Here is a 20,547-nt window from a genome sequence, read left to right on the forward strand (position 1 = left end):
CACCCACTCCACCTTGTCCATGTCCATGGCTGGGGGCCTTCCGGGGGACAGGTGCTCGTCCGTGGGCCTCTGTGTCCTGTCCATCCCCTACCTGGGAACCCACTCTTTCTCCGTCCCTGCTGGCAGCTCCTGTGGAGGCTCCTGGCTGAGGACCAGCCCTGGTTTCCCCACTGCCCCACCAGCAGCCATGGGAGAGCGGGGTTGTCCTGAGTGTGTGAGCACCACTGGCTCTGTTGCTGCACTGGGCCAGGGCTCCAGGAAGTCGTAGAGGGAGCTCTGGGAAGAGGAGCTGCTCCTCAACAGGCTGCTGCAGTCCTCCGAGTTGGCCAGCGAGCACAGGCTGCAGGGGCTCTTGGGGTGGCCCTCGGGGGGCCCAGGAGCCCGGGGGGTGCCTGGACCAGAAGCAGCTGTCCCCACTGATAGGACCTATAGGCAGCAGAGGAGGGCAGGGGGACCTGGGGGCTTGGGGGGGGTGGGGGGTAGAGAGAGGCATCACTGCTCGGATGTTATATGGTTGGCAGGGAGCCCAGTGGGTCCTGCGGGGCCCGGTGCTCCCTCCTCACTGCCTCCTCGGTTGCCCTGCAGAGGAGGAGAGAGAAGAGACCCGCTGCACACCGTCTCCTCTGCTGGAGTCCGTGGGCAGCACCCCCTCCTCAGCAGGCGGGCAGGGCTGCCCAGCACAGGCAGGGCAGGGCACGGGCTGGGGGTCTCCCCCACACTCCCTGCTTCTCCTGCATCGACTTGAGCTCCCATCCTTCATCTGCTAGTCAAGAAGCTGCTGAGGGAGGGGACGGAGTGAGCGGCCGGCAGCCCCCGGCACAGCCCCGGCTCAGGGCTGCCGTGGGGTGTGGTCTGTTTGCATGGTGCTCGGTGCCAGGGCCACTCACCGCTCTGCTCCTGCAGGCGGGCTCTCGTGTCTGTCGTCCCTTGCTTTGGCTTCTTCCAGTCCCTCTGCAGGACCCCGGGAGCTGGGTGAGACGGGAGCAGCTCCCAGCCCCGCGCCGCAGCCCCCCACCCCACCCCACGCTGTGGCACAGTGCGGTGCAGCAGTCGCCTACCTGGAGCCGCTTGGTCCGTAGCACAGAAGAGACCGCGCTGAGCCCTATCAAAAGCATCACGCGCGGAGCCAGGTGAGCTGTGGGGGGGACGTTGGAGTCCCTCCTGGCACCAGCTGCGGTGCAGCCGCGCAACCCTGGGGTGCCCCCCATGGGAAATGTTAAAGAAATAAAATGTTGGTCTCTATCCCTGGTGCTGTGGTTCCTCCTGCCATCCCGCGGCTGGGGCTGTGCCCCCCTCAGTGCCCGACCCAGTGGGACAGGCTGGCACTGCTGGCACCCACCAACCTGGGGGGGTGGTGGTGTCGGGGGAGCTGGGTGGGCTGGAGAAAGGGAGGAAGCACCTCTTGAACCCAGCTCGGCCCTCTCCAGCCACAAAAGCCTCCCCAGAGGCACCAGACGGGACCCCCAGATGGTCAAAGGGCTGCCCCAGACTCCCTCTGGCCTGCAGGAGTCCCCCCCAGGACCCCATAAGGGCTGCCCAGGACCCCTTACGGACACCCCAGTGGCGTCCCAAATCTGGGTTCTTTACCTGCTGGGCAAGCCAGTAACACACTGTGTGGGAGCAGCCAGCCAAGCCGGTTTCAGAGCACAAGAGGTGAGAGGCAGGGAGCTGCCATCCCACTCAGCTCCATCCCCGCCGTGCCTTGGCTGTGCAGAGAGAACTTGGGGGGAGCTGCAAAACAGCTCAGCCCGGGCTTATCTCAAGATGGCACAGAACAACCAAAACCAAATGGCCCTTAACAAACAAAATGCCCCGAGTCCCATCCCACCACTCTTCCCGTGACGTTGAGCGCCGGACATCACAAATTGGCGACAGAGACTTCGCTATCGCCCCACCAGAGGGAAATATCCCAGACAGTGTAATCCACTCAGGGATAATCCTGCACCCTCACCGAGTCAGGAAATATAAACCGCAGGGTCTGGAGAGACAAATGGGGAATCCTCCAAGGATACAGCTGGCCCCGAGGAGATCTGTCCCTCCCCATCCAGGACACTGGAGGGAAGCATTTACAGCCGAGCACGGCCTTTCCTTTAACCTCTAGAAAAGCCGGCTTTTGCTAAAAAACAAACGTCCCCCTCCCGCCCCTGCCCCCTCTGAAATGAAATAAATAAAGAATTAAAATTCTTGCAAAACTTAAAAATCGCCGCTAGTTTCGTTATCGTTACATTGATTCTAAATTGATTCTGAAAACTGATGAGCTGCTGCGCTGTGCGCCGCAGCCCAACCTCCCCCCCTCAACGCTGGGCGAGCTCCTCTGGCCATGCCTGGGATGAAAAACCGGTGGCTTTTAGGAAATAACAAATAAAAAATTAAAAAAAAAAAAAAAGAATAATAAAACCTCTCTTTCTCTCTCTCTCTGCCTGTGTTAGTCCAACTAAAGGGATAGCGTCGGGAGGCGAGGGAGGAGGAAGGGGGAGGCTGTGGGATGGAGAGAGCCCTCGGCTGTGCATCCTCGCAGCGCCACGGGGAATGGGGGGGGGGGAGTGTTTTTGGGAGGGGTCTTTGGTTTGCACAGGGTGGCCGTGGTGGGGCCTCAGCCCCATCCTTACAGTGCTGGGGCGCACGGGGCTACCAGGCACAGGGTACCTCCCCCAGTGAGGTGCTTTGGTGCGTTGAGGTGTTAGGTGGGGTGGCACAGCCCCTGCCCGCCCCGGGAGGGGGGACACCACCTCTCCGGTGGCACTGGATGGGTGGGAGGGAGGGAGGGAGCAGAGCTGTGGGAGCCATGGAGAAAGGCGTGGGGGTGTCCCTCGTCGTGGCAGCCCCCAGCAGCCCTACCCGGCCACCCCAAGGGACACCCAAGCCCCATTTTGGTTCTCTCCCCGTTGGGTGACGCCCTTCCACCCACCCCGGAGGTGCGCTCCTCTCCTGCGGGGGGGACGCCCAGCGCTCGCCTGGCTAGAGAAGCACCGGGGGGGTGCTTAGGGGGCATCTGAGCTTCCCCATTACACGGGCCTAATTACTGTGCTGTTAATAACCATTAATAACCACTTTGGCTCTGCTAACCAACTGCGGCGAGGCCCCCACCCCGCTTTAGCACAGGCTTCCTGATGCCAACACCTCCCTGAGCCACTGGGTAAAGCTGCGCCTGGCAAAAAACCACCACCACCCCAAAAAACACCCACACCACATCCCCCACTCCCCACCCACCCCTTCTCCCCCCATCACAGCCATGGGGCAAACTCCCACCACCCCCCAATCTCAGCGCGGCCATGACCCCCCCGAGACACTGGAAAGAGAGCAACGGAGAGCAAGCTCAGGCTCTTGTGAGCTGGAGAGATTTCTCTTTGTTTCTTGATGTTGTCGTTGGGTGGGATTTGGTTGGGTTTTTTTCACAGAACACTTTGCAGAGAGGACAAAAACGTGGTGTCGCAGCCCCCGCGGCTGGCGCTGGCACCCCCCCTCCCCCGGCTCCTGTCCCTCCTCCTGCCCGGCGGCTGTTCCCACTTTCCTTGCTTGGTTTGGTTTTTTTTTTTTCTTTTCTACCTTTCTTTTTTAATATGTGGGGTTTTTTTCCGTTTTCCCTTTTTTCTCCCTTTTGTTTTTCGCTTCCCCCTCCTTTTTCCTGTTTTTCCCCTGTTTGCTTTTTCCCCCTTTATTCTGTTTCCCCTTCCCCCCCCGTTTTTTTCTCTTCTTTAATGGATTTCTCTTCTCTTTTCAGACTCACATGCCGTACTTCCGCAAGAAGATGGTGTGGGAGATAATCCACCAACAGCTGCTGTGACACGTGGACTATTAGAGTTCTTATTTTAATTACGTTTCTTAGACCTTAGTTACATTTCTTAGACCTTTAGTTACTTTTCTTAGACCCTTAGTTAGTTTTCTTAGACCTTTAGTTACATTTCTTAGATGAATTTTCCTCTTTAGGTTATGAAGTAGAAGTTAAGATGGTTTGTTCCCCCCACCTCCCTTATTTTGGAGACAGTAACTCTGGGGTTTTGGGGTTTTTTTTTGCCAACACCACCAACAGCTGCTGTGAGATGTGCACTATTAGAACAACGCTGTGATCACCTCCGGGTGACTAGTTGTTATTGTAGTTACATTTCTTAGACCTTATTTGGAACAGCAGCAGGCACACAAATTTTCCTCTTCAAGTTATGAAGTAGTGGGTTAAGACAGTTTATTTCCCCGCTCCCCCCCCCCCCCTTATTTTGGAGACAGTAACTCTCTTTGAAATTAGTTAACGCACTTTAAGCAAGAGCCAGAAAGATGGGTGTGACCTCGTTAAGGGCAGAGTGAAGAAGGAACGTCGTCAACTTCCATGGCTGAGCCGCACGCTCGCGCCTCGCAGCGCACGCGACCACATTACAGACAAATGGGAAACATCTGTGGTGGTGGTTACAGTCGTGTTTGCCCAACTTACCTTCCCAAGGACAACGTGCTGAACTACCGTCTCCTCAAAGAGAGTTTTCCTCTGTTTCTGGAATATCTACCGTCTACTTGATTCCTAAAACTGGATTTGTCACGACCACAGAAAGAAAGCGTTTACCATCTCTTGATTTCTCACCAAAGCCCCTGTCCTTTGGGCTGGTTTGGGGTTGTTTGTTTTTTGCTGTCTCCAGGGAGTGATCTAATGTGAAAAGAGAAGTATTTATTTCTTTATATAATTTAAATATTTATTTTAATAAAAAGAGCCTTAATGGAACGAAACTTTACCTCTGTCCTGGTTTGAGGTAAAACAGAACCAATTTTGTTCAGTAACTTCGCTTCTTAGCGGGGCCTCTTCTAACTACTGAAGTTAACTGCATATTGTGCCGTCAGCGTTCACTCTCTCAGAGCGATAAGAGCAATGGTTACAGCTGATGCCCGGGCGTGGGATGCAGAGAGGCTCTGCTTATACTCATTGCTATAACCCCCACGGCCAACCAGCTTTGTTATTTGCCCCGTTGGAGGGTCGGAAGCGGAAAAGCATAGTGGGGTCCCACCTGCAGGGAGGAGCGGACAGGACAGGTGACCCAAAACTGACCAACAGAGTATTCCATCCCATCTGCCTCATGCTCAGTATAAAAGCTGAGGGATCAAAGGGTCAGTGCTCTTCCTTCAATGGCCGATGTCTGAGGGGGACTCTGTTCGTCTGCCTGTGATCCCCATCCTGAATGCCGATCCGGAATCCAGTTCCCGTCCGTCACTGAGTCCAGCCTGGGACTGCCCCAGTGCCAGCCGGTGACGTGAGTGTCATCTCGGGAGCTTGATACGGTTTTGTATATATTTTTCATTATTTCTTTTTATTTTATTATTAATATTTCATTAAAGTAGTTTAGTTCCTTCTAAACTCCTAAGTCTCTTTTTCCTCCTCTGCCTCTCTCTTTGAAGAGGGGTAGAGGGGAGCATCTGTCGGTCCCATTTGGGGTCCCTCGGGTCCCCAGTGGTGGATTTGGCCTAAACCAGGACAGATTAATTGGCGCCCAACGTGGGGCCCGAGCAGTGCTCCACCAGAGCTGTGATAAATTGTCCAAATAGTTTGAATTCCAGTTTGCTCGGAGATTAGAACAGACAGCTTGCATCATGTCGTTCTTAGACGAAATCGTGTATCATGCCTTTAAACAGCTTTGTTGGACCTTAATGCAGTCAACTTGCTCTAACCTGCCAAAGGTGTTGCAAATTTCATTTATTCTTTGTCTTTTTATGCGAAGGTTTAAAGGTGCTGTTTTGGTGTGGTTCGCAATTCAGATGTATAACACGATGAGTTGGGTAACGGCTCTACCTGTATATCTCAGGCATCAGGTGATGGGTTCTGTTATTAGTTACACTTTTGGTTCTACCTGGGGAATGTTTACTTCGCCCTTTGATAATTATGCTGATGTGACACCCTCAGAGCTGGGGCATGGAAACCTTTTGGGCTCTGACTATAGGGATTGGTACCTTCTCAAGATCATGATTGTGTTGTTGGTGCTCCTGAATGTGTTGCAGGGGTGGTTTCATAGGAAACATGGGCGCAGGGGGAGCCGTAGGGGACCATGCGCTGCCGCCACTCAGACCCGCGCAGCCGCTCGGCGATCTGCAGCGGTGCAAACCGCAGCCCCGCCCGGCCCGGCCGCAACCGCCCCCCCACCGCAGCGGCACCCGCACCACCGGCAGCCGCCCCCCGCACCGCAAGAACACCGGCCCCTCCGCCGCCCGTCCCGGCACAAGCCGTGCCCCCCCCGCAGCGGCACAAGCCACGCCGCCGCCTGTCCCGGCACAACCTACTGCAGCCACTACAACCAGTACCAAAACTACTCAAACTCCATCAAAATCGGTACAAGCTGCCCCAGTAACCAGGAGGAAGAAGAAGAGGTCAACTCCTTCCCCTGCCCCTTACCACAAAGACCACCTCAAGTCAGATAGCTTGGGGGAGAGTTCTGAACAAGATCCAGGGGAGGGTCCTTCAAGACCAGATAAGGGAAAGAGACCTTTGAAAACAGACAAAGGCCAGAGTCCTTCTAGAGCAGATGCTGGAGAGGCCCCTTCTGGGGCAGCCTCCCCACAGGAGGACTCAGATGTAGAGGGAGTTGTTAAATCCTTCTCTATGAAAGATCTGAGAAATATCAGGAAGGACTTTAGTCGTCATGAAGGTGAAACACTTGTCTCCTGGTTGCTCCGATGCTGGGATAGTGGGGCAGATACCCTAGATTGAGATGGCAGAGAAGCTAGGCAATTGGGAAACCTGGCCAAGGATGGAGGTATTGATAAAGAAATTGGGAGAAAGACAAGCACTCTCAGTCTCTGGAGGCGACTGGTGTCAGCCGTAAAGCGCAGGTATCCCTTTAAGGACGATATTGAATGCGTCCAAGTAAATGGACCAACATGGGAAAAGGTATTAAGTACCTGAGAGAATTGGCTGTGCAAGAGGTGATTTATAGTGATGGGCAAGTGATTGTAGACCCTGAGGAAATGCCATGCAAACGGTCTATGCTCAAAAAGTTTGTACAAAGTGCACCATCGACATATTCCCACCCATTGTCAATAAAGGTCTGGGGAGGATCTGATACTGACACACCAACTGTAAATGAAGTGGTTAATAAGGTACGACAGCATGAAGACAGTCTCTCTGGTCCCTTCTCTGTGGCAGCCATAGAAAAGCTGACTGTGACCACCGAGAAAATGACTGAGAAACTGACTGAGAAAATAGAGCAAATGACCCAGAAGTTAGTTGAGCAAACCGATAAACTGTTTGATAAACTAACCAAGGTGGAGGAAAAACTCCATGCTTTCCCTGTACAGACTCATGTTGCAGCTGCTAAGAGGAAATGCCCTCCTACTCAAGAGAAAAACCACCCTCCGACTCAAGACAAATCAAAGCTGATGCGAGATATCCTGTGGTTTTGCCTCTGTGAATATGGAGAAGACATGAAGAAGAGGGATGGAGAACCTACCTCAGCCCTACAGGCACGGGTGCTTGAGCTGCAAAATGAAGCCGATAGAAGAAAGGATTCTTACAGGAAGAAGGTTGCTCCAACCTACGGTAGGCGATCCTACGGACCAGGTAGGAACCGATCTGATAATCGTAGGTACTACGGTCAACATTAGAGGTGCCCTGCCTCCAGCCAGGAGGAGGAGAGGGACAACCGAATTTATTGGACTGTGTGGATTCGATGGCCTGGCACATTAGAGCCACAAAAGTATAAAGCCCTGGTGGACACTCGTGCACAGTGTACCCTGTTGCCATCGAATCATAAAGGGGCAGAAACTGTCACCATTTCTGGAGTGACAGGCGGATCTCAAGAAATGACTGTATTAGAAGCTGAAGTGAGCCTAACTGGGAATAAATGGGAGAAACACCCCATTGTTACTGGTCCAGATGCTCCGCGCATCCTTGGCATAGACTATCTCAAGAGAGGGTATTTTAAAGACCCAAAAGGGTATCGGTGGGCTTTTGGTATAGCAGCTGTAGAGACTGAGGATGTTACACAGCTGTCTACCTTACCCGGTCTTTCAGATGACCCTTCTGTTTTGGGACTGCTGGGGGTTGAAGATCAGCAGGTGCCAATTGCTACTGCCACGGTGCATCGACGACAGTATCGCACCAACCGGGACTCCCCGATTCCCACCCATAACCTGATTCGCCGGCTAGAGAGCCAAGGAGTGATCAGCAGAACTCGCTCACCCTTTAACAGCCCTATATGGCCAGTGCGAAAGTCTGATGGGGACTGGAGATTAACAGTAGACTATTGTGGCCTGAATGAAGTTACACCACCACTGAGTGCTGCTGTGCCAGACATGCTACAACTTCAGTATGAACTGCAGTCAAAGGCAGCCGAGTGGCATGCTAAAATTGACATTGCTAATGCCTTTTTCTCTATTCCTTTAGCAGCAGAGTGCAGGCCACAGTTTGCTTTCACCTGGAGGGGTGTCCAGTACACCTGGAATCGACTGCCCCAGGGGTGGAAACACAGCCCTACCGTTTGCCATGGACTGATCCAGACTGCACTGGAGAAGAGTGGAGCTCCAGAACACCTACAATACATTGATGACATCATTGTGTGGGGTAATTCAGCAGAAGAAGTTTTCCACAAAGGTAGGAAAATAATTAAGATTCTTCTGAAAGCAGGTTTTGCCATTAAAAGAGGCAAGGTCAAGGGACCTGCACGAGAAATCCAGTTTTTGGGAATCAAGTGGCAAGATGGCCGTCGCCAGATCCCAATGGATATAATTAACCGAATAACATCTATGTCCCCACCTACTAACAAAAAGGAAACACAAGCCTTTTTAGGTGTTGTGGGTTTCTGGAGAATGCATATTCCAGGTTACAGTCAGATTGTGAAACCTCTCTATGAAGTGACTCGAAAGAAAAATGAGTTTCTGTGGGGCCCTGAGCAACGACAAGCCTTTGAGCAAATTAAACAAGAGATTGTGCATGCAGTAGCCCTTGGACCAGTCCGAACTGGACGGAACATTAAAAATGTGCTCTCCACCGCAGCCGGGGACAATGGCCCTACCTGGAGCCTTTGGCAGAAAGCACCAGGGGAGACTCGAGGTCGACCCCTGGGATTCTGGGGTCGAGGATATAAAGTCTCCGAGGCCAACTATACTCCAACTGAGAAAGAAATCTTGGCAGCATATGAAGGAGTTAGAGCTGCTTCAGAAGTAATTGGTCCTGAGGCACAGCTCCTCCTGGCGCCCCCATTACCAGTACTGGGCTGGATGTTCAAGGGTAAAGTTCCTTCTACTCATCACGCCACCGATGCTACCTGGAGTAAGTGGGTTGCCTTAATCACGCAGCGAGCTCAAACAGGAAACCCAAATCACCCAGGAATGGTAGAAGTGATCACAAATTGGCCCAAATGCAAAGACTTTGGGATGCCACCAGAGGAGATGGTGACACGTGCTGAGGAAGGTCCACCATAATAGTAATTGGGCAAAAGAACATGGCATTGAGTGGATATATCATATTGCCTATCATGCACCCACTTCTGGGAAGATTGAGCAATACAATGGACTGCTAAAAACCACCCTAAAAGCTATAAGAGGTGGAACCTTTAAAATTGGGACAAGCGTTTAGAGCAAGCTACCTGGCTAATTAACACCAGGGGATCCATCAATGGAGCTGGTCCTGCTCAATCAGACCTTTTACATACTGTAGGAGGAGATAAAGTCCCTGTGGTGCATGAAAGGAATTTGTTCGGGAAAACTGTTTGGGTTTCTCCTGCTTCAGGCAAAAGCAAACCCATTCATGGGACTGTTTTTGCTCAAGGACCTGGATGTACTTGGTGGGTGATGCTGAAGGATGGAGAAGTTCAATGTGTACCCCAAGGGAATTTAACCCTTGGTGAGATTACTCAATACTGAGCTGTATGATGCTGATCACTACATAATACTAACAGCGTTCAATAAGTGTTTTTCAGGATAACACAGGGGTGCTGAAACCTGAGCTAGCTTCATCAAGTGGTGTCCAGCAAGCTCTTCAAGATGAACATGCTACCCATGGGCACAAACCGGAATGAATTTCATAGCATCTTTCCTGCCCTGAAATGAGATCCTGCAATCATGAACTAAATGGGCTTAAACTTTTGTATATAAACGTAAACCACAGATAAGTGACCTGCATGTATCCATATCATATATATAATCTGTGTGCGTGTAAATTTGATAGATAAAAGTAATAGTAATCTGAGCAAGATGCAAATGGTGTGGAATAAGGGGTGGAATGTCCTGGTTTGAGATAAAACAGAACCAATTTTGCAAAGAAGCAATCACTAAACTGTCAGTTATAAATCTGGTGAACCTGTCAGGCAGTGAAAGGCCAAAATCCACAGTCTTTTCATCATTTCATCTCAATGTCTAACCACATTAGGAAATGTCATCGGGTGTTCTTTTTTTTCTTTCTCTATCCATTCCTGTGAAGTGAAAAATAAATTTCTGTCTATGAAAAAACCTTCCCTCCATTCAGCATTCCTTGCTGTGTGGCTAATAAAGTTACTTAAGTGAATAAAGCCTGAGATGTACATAAGCACTCATATACTGAAGAATGAACATAAGCATGAAATAAGCATGAAGTTTAGAATCTGGTAGTTTCTGCCCCCTTAATTTGCTTTTGATGGTTATGTTATTAGGAAAGCCTAATTGCCCAGGAATGGTAGAAGTGATCACAAATTGGCCCAAAGGCAAGGCCTTTGGGGTGCCACCAGAGGAGGTGGTGACACGTGCTGAGGAAGCTCCACCATATCATGAACTCTCATTCTCTCAGCTAATGAGAACCAGCATGTTCTGGTTACTGATGGGCCTTGTCGTACTGTAGGAAAGCATCGAAGGTGGAATGCTGCAGTGTGGAGTCCTACAGGACGAGTGGCAGAAGCTGCTGAAGGACAAGGTGAGCGGAGTCAATCTGCAGAGGGAAAAGCCGTCCAGCTGGCGTTAGCTGTTGCTGAAGGAGAAAAGTGGCCAAGACTATCTCTCTCTCTCCTGACTCCGGGACAGTGGCAAATGCTCTGTGGGGGCGGCTAAAGCAGTGGAAGCAGAGCAACTGGCAGCCCTGTCCTGCCGGCTGGGCCTGTACTCTGTGTCTGTCGGGGCTCTGGTTGCCGGGGGCAGCTGTGAGGCGCTGAGGCGGGGGGGCTGGTTGGTGGCCATGCCAGTGATGTGCTCTGGTGCTTGTGACATCGGAGGGGCCGTGTCACAATGGGGGCAGCTATAAAAGGCGCCCGCAGGCAGCGCTGCCCCAGCACAGCCTGAGCCAGAGGTGAGTGCGCAGGCGGCGGGAGGCTGGGCCGGAGCGGGGCCCGGGCAGAACGGCGGGCCCCCGGGGGGGTGGGTTCTCATCCTGCATCAAGGGCCCAGCTGCTGGCAGGAGCGCCTGGGGCCGGGCACGCTGCCACCGCCACCGCCGGGGCTGGGCGCAGGCCTTGCTGCCCCCCAGCTGTCTCGCCCCCTCTCCTGCCTGCCCCCAGCTCCCTGCAGTGCAGCGGCAGGGCCCTTGCGCCACCACCTCCTGCCCTCCCAGCCCCACTCAACCTCTTCTCTCCCTCCTCCCACAGGCCATGGCTGACACAACCTTCCTCACCTTGCTCGTGCAGAGCATCCTCCAGCTCCTGCACATGGTCTGCCAGGAGCTGGGTGAGGCCACCTGCGAGCACATGCAGCAGCACGCGCAGCAGCTGAACCAGCCCAAGACTCGGCTGCTGCAGGACATGGAGCAGAACGCCTCGGCCTGGGGAGACCTGCTCTTCGCTGCCTTGCAGCACTGGCAGGTCTGGGCGCTCGCTGCAGTCCTCGTCCTGATCTTCAGGTTCTGCTGGTGCCTCAGCAAAAGGAGCCCCCAGCCAGGCAGCAGCGCTGCAGAGGAGAGCTCCAGCAGCAGCACAGAGTGCGGCAACGAACAATGTGCAGGAGAAGGTTCTGGCGACTATGAGAAGCGTGTGTTTGGGAGGTTTGCCAAGCGCATCCGGTCGTCAGTGCAGCGCCTGGCCTACAGGAGCCGCGTGGTGGAGGAGCTGGTGGGCGACCTCCTGGCTGTCCTGCAAGAGCGCTTATCGAACAGTTTCTTCCCGGTCCTGCAGCCAGCCATCGGGGTGGGCAGCGCCTTCGAAGGTTGGAGTCCCTGTGGGCGTGATGCTGTGTACCACCTGCTTGTGCCCCTTAAGCCCCCCCGTGGGCACGTTTTCCACCTGGAGCTGGGCACTGCAGCGGAGATGCCGGCAAAGGACTCCCACGTCCGCGTGGAGCTGGCGTGTACCTGCAGCAGGGATCAGCTGGTGGAGAACACGCCGTTCTACCTCCACCACCCCCAGGAGGAGGAGCTGAGAAAAAATCCATCGGCCGGCCTCCTCGGCACCCTCTGCACTGGCTCCTACCTGGATGTGCACAAAACCGCCCAGTGGTTGCAGAACCTGGTGAGCTCAGCCTGGGAAGAGATGCCTCAGGCGCAGCACTACAGCATGAAGGTGCTGCCTTCCAGCCGCTCCTGCAAGCTGCAGCTGACGAACGCCTCCGGGAAAAGCATCCTCATTGACATCACGTTTGGGGTGCGGCGAGGTGACTCAGACATCTTCCTGAGCAGCCAGGAGACTACAGAGGCCATCCTTACCCCCAGCACAACGTGGGTAGAGAGCTACGCGGTGGCAGAGGTGAAGTTCTTCAGGCATGTGGCCAGGCAGGCCCCACACGACACCTTCCACCTCAAATGCCTCCAGCTCTTTGCCGCTATCCTGCTGGGCACCAGCTTTTCCACCGCTATCTTCAAGACGGTTGCCATGCACCTCCTCAACACCTTACCCGTGTCGAGCTGGAGCAGGAGGGAGTTCCTCATGCGGCTGCAGGATATCCTGTGGTACCTGCGCGGCTGCCTGCACGACAAACGCCTCGACCACTTCTTCTTTGCTAATGAGAACATGCCCGAGGACATCGTCTTGCCCCCAGCCCTCCAAACAGCGGAGCCACTCAACCTCTTCCAGCGCCTGCTGCACGACCCAGCCGCCCACGCCAAGGCAATGCGTGAGGCCAATGAACTGCAAGATCGGCTCACAAGCCTGCTCTTCTACGGACACTGAAAGAGCTCCTCACGCACGGAGCTCTCTTAGTGTCCCCTAGATACTCCCCTGGTGCTGCGGAACTGAGCAAGCTGGGCACGCACAACACGCTACTCAGTCCGCTCTGGGAACTGCTGCCACACCTTTCCTCTGCAGCAGAACCGCACTCTGGGGAGTGGGACGCGATGCGGCTGGAGTCGCCCTTACAAGGAGCCTTGCGACAGAGACTCCTGTTACCACGGGCACAGCCACTGCCCTGTCCCTCGCGGAGCTTTACTCTGTACATAGATGTCAATAAATCATTTGTTTCACACACAAACGTGCGTCTGTGCGTGTGTGGGCATCGGTTTTGGGGGGAAGGCGGGCATAGGTGCTGAGCGCTCGGCTGCCCCAGAGTGGCAGAGCATTTTGCTGAAGAGCTGATGCGGTGGCTCTGCTTTCACTGATTGTGGAGCTAAGGCTGCCACCTGTCTCTGCTCCAGCGCTGGGGCAATGGCAATCACTTGTCCCCCTCCACAGCTCCCTGGGTGGCTCCATAGGTAGGGAGCCTGCAGTGCCTTCCTTGGGAGCCGTACACAAAGCACGCCCTGGTAGCCCGACAGCCCTTGGATGACCCCCGTGGGGTGGCTAGGACCCTGCCCGAGTGGGGAGCCCTGTGCACAGGGAAGAAGTGTCACGACTGCCGAGCAGGGCTCTGCCTCCTGTACAAGTACCAGGCTCATTCTCCATACCCTCGCGGCACCTGCACAACCACCTCCCTGCGGCTGCTGGCCCGCTCCCCCCGCCACCACCTCCTGCCCTCCCAGCCCCACTCAGCCCCTTCTCTCTGTATGGGAGCAGCCAGCCAAGCCGGTTTCAGAGCACCAGAGGTGAGAGGCAGGGAGCTGCCATCCCACTCAGCTCCATCTCCGCCGTGCCTTGGCTGTGCAGAGAGAACTTGGGGGGAGCTGCAAAACAGCTCAGCCCGGGCTTATCTCCAGATGGCACAGAACAACCAAAACCAAATGGCCCTTATCAAACAAAATGCCCCGAGTCCCATCCCACCACTCTTCCCGTGACGCTGAGCGCCGGACATCACAAATTGGCAACAGAGACTTCGCTATGGCACCACCAGAGGGAAATATCCCAGACAGTGTAATCCACTCGGGCATAATCCTGCACCCTCACCGAGTCAGGAAATATAAACCGCAGGGTCTGGGGAGACAAATGGGGAATCCTCCAAGGATACAGCTGGCCCCTAGGAGATCTGTCCCCCCCATCCAGGACGCTGTACAGGGTAACTTCCCCGGGATGGAGCGACCTCACCTGAGAGAGAGAGGTTAAGTGACTAAGAAACATCCGTACGGTATAGGGCATGCGATTGAGTTTGTGACTGGTGCACTCTTCTAAGGCATTAATATCTAGCGCCCTTGTGGTTTGTGTTGTCACTTGTCCGGATCATTAGCAATAGTGGATCCCACTAATGTCTTTTAAACCGCAATGGTGTAATCGCCATCGCACACACACAACTTGCAATAGTGACGTATTGGACCTGTGAGTGAAGTCCAAATACATTGTTAATTTGAACCTCTCAGTGAAGTCCTTTTTTCCTGTTTCATCACAGGCATGATGCCCATCAGGAGGGCTGGCAGGGGCTGTGCAGGCAGGATGTCCGTCGGGGGGGCTGGCGGGGGCTGTGCCGGTACGGTGTACAGCAGGAGGGCGGCGGGAGCTGTCGTAGGAGCCGGCAGAGTCTGGATGGGATCACCGCCTGCCATAGAGGCCGCTGGCAGCTGTGAGCGGTAGGAGCCGGTGGGGTCTTTGCCGGACGTTTCCCTCTGCCGCAGATCCAGCCAATGAAAAAGATCAAACCCTCAAAACTTAACAACCCAAGCACAACAATCAAAATATTCCAAGGGTATTCCAAACTCTCAAAAACTGTTACTATTGATGACATCGGTACATCTAAATTCTCAAGAGACATCCTCTCTTTTGCTAAATGACCCGTAACATAACCCAATGCACAATGGTCAGCAAAGGACTCCCACTGTCCCAAGATGGGTCTGATCACTGCAATTCTCGAGATGCTATTATATAAGTGACAAAAACCAGAAAGATTACAAACGACCCGATAACATAGCAAAATACCGCCACACAAAATAACAAGGCAATGTTTTTGAGTCCACACTGAGAAACGATAAGCTGCCCTAAAGGAGAGAGAAACAGCAATGACCTCCCCCACAGCTCCCATAGCTCCTGACCTAAGTTTATACAAAGATAGCAGAGAACTCTGACCAGGTTCCTTCAAAACCTTTCCAACAGAGTCATAGTGACTTTTCGAGGAATCCAATCAAATCTTTTTAAAACTTCAACCCTTCAGAATTTTCCAATTAAAACCTACAGTTCTCCCAGCACTATTTAAATTAAGTGCAAAATATCACATTGAGTGCCAAACCCATTACAATACCACATTGGGCACCAAATTTGTTATAGTTTGAGAGACCCATAACAATCTGTTGTCATTTAGACAATCATTCTATCACCTGATGACCCCTCCCCACCTGGGAAAGGGAAATCGGGAAAAACAAGGAAACCCGGGAGCTGAAGTATAAACAGATTTAATAGAATAAGATTAGATAATTAACATTAACAGCACTAAAGAACTGATATTGATCCCGACACCAATACAGAATATGCAAAGATTATACTCAGCCAATTCTATCAGTAGGAAGCTGTGCACTCCCAGCAGTGACAGCAAATGTGGGACACTGCGAGCGCTACGGCTTCAGGAGGAAGGGAAGGGCTCAGGGCTCCGGCACCAGGGCACGAAGTTCTCAGGATGGCAGCCATCAAGGGAGAGAGAGCTTCGCAGCAAACTTTCTAATTTATAGTGAATGTGACGCTGATGGTATGAACTAACCCTGTTGGCAGCTTGGGTCAAGTGCCCGGGTCTCGCTCCTCCTCATCCCTGCACCTGGCGAGCTCGAAAACACTGAGACCTTGAGACCCACACACCACAGCTGGCTGTAAAGTCAATATTTTCACAAATTCAGACACTGGAGCCTTTTAAAAGTGCAGTTTTCCCAAGTGTTTGAGGAGAAATTAGTCCTGTGTGGCTCAAACCAGGACAATAAGGTGTCCCTGAGCCCATCCCAGGCTCACGGTATCTAAGTGCGGATATCCCACTTGTGAGCACAGAGGGTTGAACAACAATTAGTGTTCAATAGATGTGTTGTCCTCACCCCAGGTGAGAGTCACCTGGGCGAGTTTACAGTCCTCCTCTCCAATCTTCCGTTACTTTCCCACATTCCACCCCCTCGCTCAAGAGACCATTTCTCCTGGGGCTGACAAAGTTGGAAATGTCCATTCAAATTTGCGGGGTGTAATACAGAGTAATTTACAGAGGCATGAAATAAACACACATAGCAAAAGGAATAAACATCTCTCCACAGTAATACTTTGAATCAGCTGTCCCATTCCTCCTGTCAGGAAATTAAACCCCTCAGCCAGCCGGGCACCGCCAGTGGGTTGTTTCACTGGATGCATTATGTCCTGGAGAATTTTGCATGTCTTGCTTCATGCTGGCTGCTTCATTGGCTATGTTGGAACAATGTGTGTTTTCAAAGTCGAAGCAGTGTTTCTGACGTCGAGGGAGGAAACGGTCCACCATCAGTTGGGGTTGTGATATTCGTTGGCGGATAACAGCCGTTACCTACTCAGGAGAGAGAGCAATGAGAGACATTAACACCAAAATCACGTAGCACAGTGTAGTTCTACAGTACAGCTGCTGGGGTTGGTATGCCACAGAAACAAGGTACCAAAAGACCTGCAGCTGCTCATCTTCCCTTGATACAAAAAACAGATGAGTTAGTGACAGTCGAGGCTGACCAAATCTCAGTATTTGCGTGTTGGTGTGTCAGAGCTGTACCCAGGGCACAAGGGTACAGCACAAGACTACAAAGCCCGAGGAGCCAACCTGTGACAGGGGAGAAAAGCAGCAGTGTCATCTCCTTCCTTTGACACATATGCGTTGCTCCTGCTCCTTCAGCCAACGTTACTCTGGGTTTGATAACCCAATGTGGGGTAATGGCCCACACAGACTGGAGAGCTGTGGCGTGTAATTTTTCAGATGCAACTGAATGTGATGTTGTGCGGTGGGATTCAGACGCAGACCAATATGATCGTGCTGAAGCCGTTTTATTACAATACTTGAAGTGTTATATACTTTTACTACAACGTGGGTTAGCATCGTGTCTTGTGCTCATTGGCCTTTAACCTTATACACACAAACTATTATTGGTTAAATACAGCCGTAGCAATACACATTCAGCATCTATTTAGGGGTCGCAGCAGTTTCAGTATCAGCGTGTGAATTCCTCCTGTGAATTCCTCCTTCATGCCGACCTTCAGATTGTACCAGCTTGTCTCTTATCTCTTCTGTTGCACAAAGTTCACAAGCTCATTATTTCAACGTTTAAGTTGTTTTCCAAAAAGCTTCCAACAGGTGCCCCCTGTCTCTCTGCCCCGGGGATGCAGAGTTGGGCATCAGCTGTCACCCCTGCCCACCCCAGGGGGACAAATCCCGGGTGCACAGTGGTTCCAGCGACATCTTGACCCTCAGCCCCCATGTCCTGGTGGTGGTTCTCGTTGGTCCCAAGGAAGGGGGAGACACACAGGGTGCCTGGTGCTGTGGTGACACCAGCAGCAGAGGATTTTGGCTCTTCCATGTTATAAGTTAGTCCCACAAATTGATGCGAGGAGACGGAGCCAATTAAGACTGAAGTATTTATTAGCAAGCGGCAGCAAGCAAAACAGCGCGGGGCGGCCCGGGAGTCTCACTCCGCCGACGGCTCGCGCCCGATTCCCGAAAGTCCCTGGTTTTATACTCTTCTTTTTCCGGTATAGGCGTACTCTGCATCTGCACGACACGACTTGTTGCTAGGGGGTCGTTTTCTGCTTTCCTTTTCCTCCTGGTTGTCGCAGGGATGACAGATTCATGTCTTCCTCACATCATGTACTCTTCGTCTTCATGAGCCCCCCTCCCCTCCTCCAAGTCTTTTTCACATCCTACTTTGTTTGCATAACCTGACCTTTGCAGTTTTAGCCTTGCTCGCTCAACAGGATGCTGGCTATCTTGCAACAGCAGGTTCAGCAATTGCCTTTTTGTAAAACAATGTGACAATGCGAGTTTCTAGGTTTGGTGAACAAACAGCGCTGAGCTTATCACAATTCCCCCCTTTTACTTTTTACTATTTTGTTCATCAAACCGCTTAAGCGCTTGTGCTTGAGCTTTTATTATGCTTGAGATAACCTCCTGTCCAGATGGTCCTTGAGCGACTGGTTGGATCAGCAAATGATCTTCTGTTACTTATTACATTCCACAAAAAAACTCTCTTGTGGTTCGCTCCAGGTGAACGAACTGCAAAACTTAACCAGTGCAGAAGTCATTGTGCCACGAGACCAAACGCCGGACAAGAACGAGGAGGTCATCGTTAAAGTCATTGGGCATTTCTTTGCCAGTCAGGTACAGTTTGGCTGTGGCGTTACCCGATATTCCCCGGCCGCTTCTGTCCACCGAGGAAAGGCGTGGGGCTTGCTGAGCCCAGCACCACCCGAGCACCCTGCCACTCTTCTTTTGGGTGGTCCCTGTGCCCCCAAGAGGCACTGAAGGTGTTTCGGTAGCTTCCCCCTGGCTGTGCAAGTGCTGAAATTGAAGATTGGCTTGTTTGAGCTAAAAATGGGTGTTTTGGATGCTGTGCAGAGCAGCGCCCAGGGTGTGAATGGACTCCTCTATGCAGGCAAAGCCATGCGCATCCCACCTGGGTGCATCTTCCATAACCTTGTCTCCTGTCCACTTCGGCGGGATGGCGCCCCCCCCAAAAATTCAGGCTCTCTCGAGGAGTGAAGCACAAGTTTAAAAAAAAAAAAAAAAAACCAACCTGAAATTAATTACAGCTTGTCCAGAGTGACAAGTTGGGAGCAGCGAGATGCTCGGTGGGGGCTTGGGAGTGGTTGGTGGGGGGAGAAGCGGTGCCCTGACCCCCACCTCTTGCTTTTCCCTTCTCCTCCCCAAGACTGCACAGCGCAAGATGAGGGAAATGCTCCAGCAGGTGAAGCAGCAGGAGCAGAAACACGCTCCGGGAGCCCCGGCCTCGCAGCACAGCAAGGGAGGCTCCCGCCGTGCCGCACAGCACTGCCCGATGACTGTAACCCCGCCGCCAGACATCCCCCCCCCTCCCCCACCCCCAGCAGGTCAGCGCTCGCGGCGCTGCGAGGATGCACAGCCGAGGGGTACGGGGAGGGCTCTCTCCATCCCACAGCCTCCCCCTTCCTCCTCCCTCGCCTCCCGACGCTCTCCCTTTAGTTGGACTAACGTGGGCAGGTTTGGGTACCTCAGCACCTCACACTTGTGTCTCCCTTTTAGAGATTTTGTGTGCCTTGGAAACCTGAGAGTTGGAGCTTTTTTTTTAATTAATTTTCTAATAAAAAAAGAACCGAGTTGGAAAAGCGATGGGGATAGGCATTGTGATAAACTCAGTATCGTTTGTTCACCAAACCTAAAAACTCACATTTCCACAAGAAGGCAACTGCTTAACAAGAGGTGGCAAGATGGCCAACATTTTACTGTGTAAACAAGATATGCATGATTGTGCAGGCAAAACTAAGCTGCAGGGTCAAGTTATGTAGACAAAGTATAATAAATTGTGAAAAGACTTGAAGGAAAGAAACCTTCACCCCAAGACCACTGGCAATACTAGTGTTTAAGATGTTAATTTGTGTAATTTTAAAGGTGTTCGTTTAGTACTGCCAGAGTTTTAGAGATACCTATAGCACTTAGATAAATACTTTGAGAAAATGTTAGATGAAGAATCCTTATAGAATTTACTAACTCTTTAGAAAAAGGGGGGGGGACTAAGTCAAAGATATAGTACTAATTAACTAGTAGTAATTCATAACCTAAAAGACAGGCCTGATAAAAAATGGACGAAGCAAGAAGTCTTGAGGCATTGCCAAGGACAGCTCCTGATAACAAATAAAAGAAGGCCTTGAAAGGCGGCTGAAACCAACCCTGCAGTCTGGACAGAGACCAAAAAGAAAAACTGAGTCTGCGCAGGGACAAAAGGTTACTTGAAGTGATGAAGAAGAATTTGCAGCCTTCATCCTCAAGACCCTCAGCGACCACCACCACAAAGCATTGCGCAAGCGCAGTTAGGAGGAGTTTATGAAAATGACTTCTTAAAGCTAATTTTAATACGAAGCGGGGATAGGTTATGCATATGTATAGCCGTATTAAGAGATCTTATGATTATGTAAAAAGTACCATATATATTTGAGAAAGCCGCTGCATTGAGTGCGCGCCGTCGGTGGAGTGAGACTCCCGGGCCGCCCAGCGCTGTTTTGCTTGCTGCCGCTTGCTAATAAATACTCCAAATTTTAATTGACTCTGTCTCACGTCAATTTTGTGAGATCAACTTATAACAGGCATCACTGTGGTCATTCTCTCCGGGGCGTTGTGGAGGAAGGCTCCCAGTCTTCCTCCCAGTGTACTTTTCCCCGTTGGCTC

General features: G+C 52.2%; 1 protein-coding gene across 1 annotated transcript; it reads left to right on the forward strand.

The window, feature by feature from the left end:
- Positions 1-11,612: 11,612 nt before the first annotated feature.
- On the forward strand, positions 11,613-13,025 carry LOC309684585 (inositol 1,4,5-trisphosphate receptor-interacting protein-like 1; the record flags this gene model as incomplete). Its single annotated transcript, XM_082500472.1, has 1 exon — positions 11,613-13,025. The coding sequence occupies one exon, from the start codon at positions 11,613-11,615 to the stop codon at positions 13,023-13,025; it is 1,413 nt and encodes a 470-aa protein (XP_082356598.1).
- Between the last annotated feature and the right edge of the window lie 7,522 nt (positions 13,026-20,547).

This window comes from Vanellus vanellus (assembly GCF_965231255.1).
Source record: "Vanellus vanellus genome assembly, contig: HAP1_SCAFFOLD_33, whole genome shotgun sequence".
NCBI classification, from domain to species: Eukaryota; Metazoa; Chordata; class Aves; order Charadriiformes; family Charadriidae; genus Vanellus; species Vanellus vanellus.